The following is an 8,736-nucleotide window of genomic DNA, read 5'->3' as shown; positions in this document are numbered from 1 at the left end:
CTGCATTTTGGAATGACCAAATTATCTGCTCTCAGGCAGCAGCCTAAACTTTCCCTTTGTGTTTGGTCATCCATCTGTCAAGCTACACAAAACTTGCGTCTGATGGGAATTGCCCCACGTCTTGCCGCAATCCGGAGTGCCGGCCATCCATGGCACATGAGAAATTAGTCAGGGGAAATTGTAAATGTTGAAAAGGGGAAACTTCTGGGTAAAGGAAGGAGGGTGTCAACAGTGTGAGAAAGAAACACTGTTCACACAGTATAAAAGGGAGCTACTTGTCCCACCTTAAGGTAGGTCAAGAGGATTCTTCCTGCACATATTTCCCACCCAGGAGGAAAACTGCAGTTGGGGGCACAATGTGGGCAAAGGTATGTTACTGGGCTATTAATCTGAATGGAGGGAAAGAGATGTTGTGGCTTTTCTTTCAGCAAGCCAGTGAGGGAGAGGGGCTGCTTTGGACGTGAAGCAGTCAAAGGTCTGCCTGTTCAACACTGTTGGGTGAACATCCAACTTCTGCCTGGTCCATCTGAGAAGGTCAGAACAGGCAACCTTGACTCTACTGGAGGCTGTTTGTCACAGGTACTGTGGGATATCCTTTGCACTACCTGAATGGAATTTACCTGTTGTGGCCAGCAGCCCATCAAGGGCAGGACAAGCCTCTTGTTTTGGTCACCCAAAGGACCTGGCTGGCCACACTGGATAGCTGAGTTGCTGGGTGGGTCACAAGACGCACAAGACTAGGGCAGAAATGCAGGTCTGTTGCCTCCAGTCAAACAGGTGTGGCAGGTTTTTGAAGCTTTACACAAACAAAGGTTCAGAAATGCTGGGGGGGGGAGGTGAAATGGGACACCCCGAGGAATGAAGGCTCTGTCTTGTTCTCCTGCTAAAACTCTTCCTTATCTCCATCTGAGACCAGCAGCTGGAAACCAGCAAAAGGAAATTGCTAGTTACTAAACTGCAGGTGTGAACCTGTTGCCGAGGTCAGAATTTGGCAGGGAAATAAGCCGGAAGTGAGATGGGGCCGATTGGATTCCTAGCAGATGTTTGTTTGCTTTTAAAATCGAGTTCAAGTTTATTTACACGGCCACAGGCCAGAACACAAAGATTAAGCATGGCAAAAATTTAAAACTTTTAGGCAATATAAGAAGTACGAAAAATTAAATATCAGCAACTAAAAGGACATGTGATTATGATGGTTGTAAGCATTTTATAACCTTCCAGCGGGCTTGAATTGCCTGGGCGCCAAATTTCACTCTCTGGAGGTTGTTTTTGCAATCTCTTGACAGAATGTCACTGGGAATTTTGCTCATGTGATCCACGGGCTGAAGGCCAGCCACCTGACTGATGTGACCCTTCGGAGGAGCAAGCGGATGATTCTCGATACCTTGGGAGTCGGGCTGCTGGGCACCAGAACGGACGTCTTCAAAAAAATGATCCAGTACAGTAAGGTACGGAGTTCGAAAGGTGCACATCACACGTTAGGGATAGCAAACCATTGGTGGCAGATGGGAACCTCCCAAAGGTCATGTTTAACTTGGATGCAGCTTCTTGGTGGGGTTGTCTGTTGCAGTAACGTGAACAGCAGTCCTGTGTCTCCTTGGAGGCTGAGTTGACGATGCAGAAGTTTCCCCAGACTAGAGCCCACTTCTGCATGGGGAGGGACCATGGCTCAGTGGTGGTGGTGGGGGGGCATCTGCTCAGCATCTCAAAGGCCCCAAGTTCAATCCCGGGCTTCTCCAGTTGAGAGGATCCGGTAGACGCAAGGGGATAACTCAGTAAAAGACGGGCTCGTTTAGGGAGGAGATGGTGGCTTGTTAGTTGAGCATTTGCTGACGTGCAGAACATCTCAGGATCCATTTCTTCCTTGTAAAATAAGAGTCCAATAGCACCTTTAAGACCAACAAAAATTTATTCAAGGTGTGAGCTTTCGAGTGCATGCACTCAAAAGCTCATGCCTTGAATAAGTTTTTGTCGGTCTTAAAGGAGCTACTGGACTCTTATTTGGTTTGGCTACTTCAGACCAACACGCCGACCCGCTTGAATTTCTCACTTGTGTCACGATGTGAATCTCAGCCTCTCAAATTCTTATACCCTGATGATAAAATCTTGAAGTGATCATGCTGTTTTGTTGGGTGCTCAATTTCAAAATTAAGCTGTGCTAACCTATTCCAGATCTACAGTTCTGAGGCATCCAGCGCCGTTTGGGGTCACCCTGATATCCGGCTTCCTCCTTTGTACGCAACTTTTGTCAATGGAGTGGCGGTAAGGAAACTCATCGAATGCCAAATTCTCTTCTAGAGGGGGACTGTTGGAAGAGCACGAAGCCCTGCTAGAAGGGTAGCAAATAGAAATGAGAAAAGCGAAAGCTCCCAACTCTGACAACCCCACAGAGAGACAATAACGGGAGGTGATTCTTTGACGTAGGGCTGTTGTTTTATTGTTTGTGATCTATTGTTTTAAGACTGTGGCTAACCACTCTGAGCTAACAGGGATGAGGCAATACAAATAAAATATTTCTTTCATTTATTTACTTTGAGCGTACAAATGAAGGAAGAGAAGCAGGTTAAAAGAGCCCCAAATAAATAAAAACATATACAGGCAATCTCTCTGCAATGGTGGCTCGTGCCCTCAAATCACAGCTGACATGGTGACTCCTGAAGGTTTTCTAGGCAAGAGACATTCAGAAGTGGTTTGCCATTTGCCTGCCTCTCCGTCGTAACCCTGGACTTCCTTGGGGGTCTTCCATCCAAGTATTGACCTGGGCCGACCCTGCTTATCTTCTGAGATCTGATGAGGCTGGATAGCCATCTGACGGAGAGGCTGATTCTGTGAAGGTTCAAGGGGGTGGTCAGTTACAGTGGATGAGCGTCCCATATAGTGCGGGGGGTTGGACTAGATGACCCATATGGTTCCTTCCAACTCTATGATTCTATGATTCTATGAGATTGGGATAGCCTAGCCACCCAGGTTGGGCACACAATGTCTCCATTGCAGAGTGAAAAAATCTCTACCACAGCCTACAATATCAGTCAGTTTATTTGCATGTAGCCATGAGCCATTACAAAATGAATTCAAAGTATTAAAACATTTCAAAAACATAATACGAAATAAGCAATACAATTTAGAAAATACCGACTAATTTAGGTAAACACAAACACCCCCTAAACCTTTGATTTAAAACCAGGGTGTTTTTTTTTTTTCCTTTTCTTATTGCGGTTGACTGAAATAGGTTCACTCCATGGATTTCGACGACACATGGCACCCGGCCACGCACCCATCCGGAGCGGTGCTGCCCGCTCTCCTCGCGATCTCCGACACTCTGTCTGCACAGAGGAAGATCTCCGGCCTTGATCTGCTTCTGGCTTTCAACATTGGGGTTGAAGTACAAGGCCGATTGATGAACTTTTCCAACGAGGCCAGCGACGTCCCTAAAAGGTGTGTGTGATTTTTCTTTAAAGCCCCTATTGTAAAATGGACACTGCCCTCTTCAGAGCAAGGCATGGTCTGAATGCTGGGATTCTGATTGTTCCCAAAGGGTTCACACATGCAAGAGAATGAGATGGCCGGATGGGCCGCACCACTTCCAACTGGGAGTGGAGGCTCATAAAATTTGCTGCTAGATTATGCAGGTGGCCTTGGCCTTCTTGGTCTGAAGAAGCATAACAAAGTTTTGACTCGCCTGCTTTTGCACATGCCCTTACTTCATGGGCACACATCAGAATCTCTTGGCAGCCTGAAAGAAGGGGACTGTTGTCTGATCTATGGGGCATTTTTCATTTGGATTGTTTTTCTCATGCTAAAAAAAAGTCATTGTGTTTTTCTTATCTTACTGGCTGCTCGGTATATTTTGCATTTTATCCATATATGGGTGTCAAAAATTAGACCTCGGGTGGGTTGAAACAGCTCTAATGCCTAAGATTGTATGGTGCATATAATATTTTTGCCTGATGGGCTTTGTCTATGTTTTTAACCTTAATTTTTTAAAGCTGCACACAATAAATGTTTACATTCAACCTTTCAGGTCCTAACTAATTCCAGCTAGGCTTTTTTGTTTTCTGTTCCATGTTGCATTTCTCCCCACTTTGTTCTTCGCACCTTTAAGACCAACCAAGTTGTATTCAAGACACAAGCATTTCTGTGCTTGCACAGTTCTTCAGATTTAGCCTTTAGTTGCTGGGATTTGAAATTGCCAAGTAAGGAGAAGATCAGGGATGGGAGGAGAAGTCTCACTAATGACCATCGCCCATTTCCTCTTTCTGGAGAGAGTTTTACACAATCGGCCATGAAAAAGGGATCCATCGTCTCTTGTGGTGTATCTCATTCATCTCCAAGAGTTTGACAACCAATGTGTCTCCTGCCATCTGACGGCTCCTCAGTCTTGCCGGCTCTACGTTGGGAAATTCCAGAAGAGTTTGAGGGTGGAGCCTGGGGAGGGTGGGATTTGTCCACCCCCACCCCCCACAGCCGCCATTTTCTCAAGGGAAAGTCTTCTCTTCTTCTCTGGAGCTCAGTTGTGATTCTAGGGGAATCTCCAGTCCCCAACACCCCTACTAAAGCATGAATTATGTGACACCAGACTTTTGATTCAAAGCATGGATAGACATACACAGACACACACAGACACACACAGAGTTCATGAGATTTAGAAGTGGGAAACCACAAAAGTGGGATCCTGACATCGCTACTACGGAAGAGCTTTACACTTGAAGCACTGTAAATGCAACCGACCTTTATCTGAATAAGGGTTTTTGTTTAAAAGCCTTAGGAAAATCCCTGAGGTAGAGAGGACAGCAGCTCTTGGTTTCCAGTAGTTCCATCTAAAGCTCCCAAGAAATCAACTCTTAAGCAGGCTAATCTGTGCAAATTTAGGGGTGCCAGTCTCCAGGTGGGACCTGGGGATCTTCCCAGAATAAAAACTCATCTCCAGGCAACAGAGATCAGCACCCCCTAGAGAAAATGGCTGCCTAGAAGGTGGACTGTAGGGCATTATACTCCATTAGTCCCTCTCCGACCCAACCCCCCTCTGCAGGCTCCACCCCAAAGCCTCCAGGTATTTCCGATCCCTGAGTTGGCAACCCTACACAAATAGGAACTGCCCCTTTGGTCTCTGGCTGCACTTTTTAGAAAAGGCCTGGTTGAAATAACTACTCACACCCCTCACTAGGCCAGTCTCCTCTCCACCACACAGTACGAACTTACTTCACAGAAACCTATGAGGTAAAAATTGGGAGAACCAGAAACCATGAGTGGCCCCCAAACCTTCCTTAGAGGGAAGTTGCGGTGAAAGAATATAATAAATGGACTGGTTTTCGGGATGGGTCTTTCTAGAATGCTGCTAACCATCCGTTCCTTTTTCGGTCTTTCCCTCAGATTTCACCCACCATCCATTGTTGGTACTCTGGGGAGTGCGGCTGCGACTGCTAAACTCCTGGGCCTTGACCAGTTCAAGAGTAAGGAGGCCCTGGCTATCGCTGCCTCTTACGCTGGGGCACCCTTGGCCAATGCAGCCACCCAGACAAAGCCTCTCCACATGGGCAACGCAGGCAGGCATGGCCTGGAAGCTGCCTTCCTAGCCTCCTCGGGCCTTCAAGCCAACAAGCGGATCCTGGACATGGAGTCGGGCTTTGGTGCCTTTTATGCCGACTACTTACCTCAGCCTCTACCAAGTTTGCAGTCCTACTCGTGGCTTTTGGACCAACAAGATGTAGCTATCAAGAGCTTTCCAGCTCACCTGGGGACCCACTGGATGGCAGAGGCCGCCCTGGCTGTCAGGAAACACCTGGCCAAGAATAGGGAATCCCTCCCAAGTGGCCGAATTGAGACTATCGTGCTCAAAGTCCCGGACACTCGATATGTCAACCGGCCGTTCCCCACCTCAGAACACGAAGCAAGGCACTCCTTCCAGTTTGTGGCCTGCACCGCCCTTCTGGATGGACACGTCTCTGTGGAGTCCTTCAAACAGCAGAACATCTCCAGGCCCGAGATGAGTGAACTGCTCGGAAAAACGCGCGTGGAGCACTCTTCCGACAACCAGCCCAGCTTCAAGAACCTCTACTGTGAAGTGACGATCATCCTTAAGGATGGGGCCATGTTGACCGAGCGCTGCGACACTTTCTATGGGCATTGGAGGAAGCCCCTAAGCAAGGGGGATCTGGTGAAGAAATTCCAATCTAACGCTGCCGCCGTTGTCTCACCGGAACTTGCCGAAAGCATCGTGGAAGTGGTTGATAACTTAGAAAAGCTAGAAGACTGTGGCTTGCTGACCTCCCTTCTCCAAGGAGCTGAGTCCACAAACAAACTGTTAAAACAAAGCACCAGGCAGATTTGAAAAGGACTTGCTGAGCGTTAATGACTTCTAGGCTCTTATCAAAGTTTAAGGTTTCTGCTAGTTCTCTCTTCTCAAAGGTCTTCTAGAGAGGAAAATTGTAACATGAGGGGAAGTCTGTCTGATACAGTATGTTTCTACATCTACATGTGTATCAGTGCCTCCTGATCTCTGTAGTCGAGAGATGAGCTACAATTCTGAGGGACCCCAGGTTCCACCAGGAGCCCGGCATCCCTAGATTCAAAGCCCCCGGTGGGAACTTAGACTTGCTTCCAAAAACTGTGGCCTCTGGCACCCCTTGGTGGGGGTGAAGAGAGGTTAAAGAAAAAAAAAACACATGTTTATTCCCACAGATGCCCGTGTTTGTAATGACTTGTGAGTGCAAACCCACGTAGTATATAACACAAGGGCTCATAGGTAGCTCTTCGCATCATTGGCAAGATGCATCACAGCCACAGCGTTCTTGGCTAGACCATGCAGCTCAAGTACAGTCCAAAGTTTCAAGGCTCCTCAAATTCACCCGTGAAGCTGGAAGGAGTCAGCTCTAAAACGTCATCTAGTGTTTTGTGACTTGGAAGAACAGACTCCGGCAAATTCGTGCATACTTGCATACAAAACTGAAAGAGATACATTTGGGGGGAAGTAACACAAGGCCAAATTTGTGTGCTGATGGGGGGGGAGAGATATTTGGCCCACAACTGGACAAGGGTCGGGTCTTTGTCCCAGAACACGACAGCTAGCTCCCCTGCTCTAGTTCCATTCTGCACCTGCTAGATAATACACTTTCAATGCACTTTAGCAGATTTTCCTGTTCTGCACAGGAAAATCCAGCTGCCAAAGCACATTGAAACTGCATTATCCAACATGTCCAGAATGGATGCGTGCCAAAGGGAAGAGCAGAATGTTACATACATTTCATTCCTAGATCAAATGATCACAGACCTTAAGCATGCTTGTTACTGGATTTTGGCCTGACTTTTATTGCAACGATACTAATAGAGGGCATTCATAGCCTTACTGCTCATTAGTGAATATTTAATTGTAGACCGAAGCTCGCCCACAGGAGGTGTACAAAAATTATAATTCAGCCTCTTCCCTAGCCTTGCATGAAATACTACACATGCTTCTGTCAGAGAACTTTCAAGACATTCGGAATATGTTTACATTTGGGGAATACGTTTTCGTACAAAGATTGCAATTTTTTTATTTATCGGTTCTCATCTTCTAGCAAATAAATGCTAGCAATAAAACTCTTCAAGGCTGCTTGTATTAATTCGAGACACTTTTGGAGGAATCTAAGAGTGTGCATCAGAGAATCCTCAAGAGGTTTCTGTTCCATTTAAAAGAGTACAGGCAGCACTGGGAAAGGGAGGGGGAGGCCCATCATCAGTATAACTGTATGTGACATGTCCCCTGCTCGGGCAATGGCTGTATGGAATGGGACATGGAAAATGGCATTATGGGTTTGGCAGTGCAGTTGGAAACCAGCTTACCCTTCTCTAAGCCCATTTACTCCAGTTGATACAGAAGGGTGTACCTCTGCGTAGGATTGCATTGACGATTCAGTGAGAGCAAAAGTGTAACTCATTTCCAGACATGTTGCCCAAGAGCAAGGTTACTTAATGCAATCAGTTCAGCCACTTAAGAAGGCAAAGTATCTCACCATGAAGACTTTCCCCCTCCAAAAACAACCAGACAGGAGGGGGAGAGAGAGAGAGAGAGAGAGAGAGAGAGAGAGAGAGAGAGAGAGAGAGAGAGCACAACCCATATTGGAACAATTGCTTTGGCTTCCTATCAGGTTCCAGGCTATGAGTAATCCACAATACAGCCCCCCCAAAAACAGGGGTAGTCAACCTGTGGTCCTCCATATGCCCATGGACTACAATTCCCATGAGCCCCTGCCAGCAAATGCTGGCTCATGGGAATTGTAGTCCATGGACATCTGGAGGACCACAGGTTGATTACCCCTGCCCCAAAACACAGAGAGACTGTTGAATTTGTACTGGGTGGAAACTCAGTTTTCAATTTTAAAAAACAACAGGTCTCTAGTAATTTCAAGCATGGGTGTTAAAGTCCCATGGCAACATTGGGAAAAGCCCCCAGATCCACAATGGGTCTAAGGAGCATCTTCTGTGTTCAGAAGGATAAAGCTGCCAGTGGAGGTTTAGTGTGCAGAAATGGGCAGCTGAAAACTTGCCAGAGCATGAAGGTAAACAACTCATTCAACTTCTAGCACATTCCTCTCCAGTCCTGTAGGCAATCTTAAACAGGAGCTTCATTGCCCTTCCAGTGGGTAGCAGAAGAACACAATGCCTGGAATCCTAAATTAACATTGGGTATCACCCAAAGAGCACAGAACCTCCATCACTTTGAAGATCCAGGGGCGGGGGAAAGAGAGAGAGCATGTTGCT

At 46.8% G+C, this 8,736-nt stretch overlaps 1 protein-coding gene across 2 annotated transcripts; it reads left to right on the top strand.

Annotated features, from left to right (window-relative positions):
* The first annotated feature begins 247 nt into the window (after positions 1-247).
* ACOD1 (aconitate decarboxylase 1) lies at positions 248-7,511 on the top strand. Of its 2 annotated transcripts, none has more exons than XM_077343955.1 (5): positions 248-368; positions 1,287-1,448; positions 2,173-2,262; positions 3,230-3,435; positions 5,371-7,511. In XM_077343955.1, exons 1-5 carry the CDS (start codon positions 357-359, stop codon positions 6,326-6,328), a joined length of 1,428 nt encoding a protein of 475 aa, XP_077200070.1. In that variant the 5' UTR covers positions 248-356; the 3' UTR covers positions 6,329-7,511. The 2 variants fall into 2 exon arrangements, with proteins under 2 accessions (XP_077200070.1, XP_077200069.1); XM_077343954.1 differs by lacking the exon at positions 248-368 and adding an exon at positions 376-579.
* Positions 7,512-8,736: the final 1,225 nt, after the last annotated feature.

This window comes from Paroedura picta, chromosome 6 (genome assembly GCF_049243985.1).
Source record: "Paroedura picta isolate Pp20150507F chromosome 6, Ppicta_v3.0, whole genome shotgun sequence".
NCBI lineage: Eukaryota > Metazoa > Chordata > Lepidosauria > Squamata > Gekkonidae > Paroedura > Paroedura picta.
The sequence above is the reverse complement of the archived record's forward strand: the minus strand, read 5'-3'. Positions and strand labels throughout refer to the sequence as shown.

What these genes read in the sequence shown, in the direction of transcription:
- ACOD1 (XM_077343954.1), top strand. Translation starts at nt 394, where the DNA reads ATGGAGGGAAAGAGATGTTGTGGCTTTTCTTTCAGCAAGCCAGTGAGG. An exon ending in CTGGAGGCTGTTTGTCACAG is followed by an intron (nt 580 to 1,286) that starts GTACTGTGGGAT and finishes ATCTCTTGACAG; the next exon opens with AATGTCACTGGGAATTTTGC. An exon ending in CTTTTGTCAATGGAGTGGCG is followed by an intron (nt 2,263 to 3,229) that starts GTAAGGAAACTC and finishes TGACTGAAATAG; the next exon opens with GTTCACTCCATGGATTTCGA.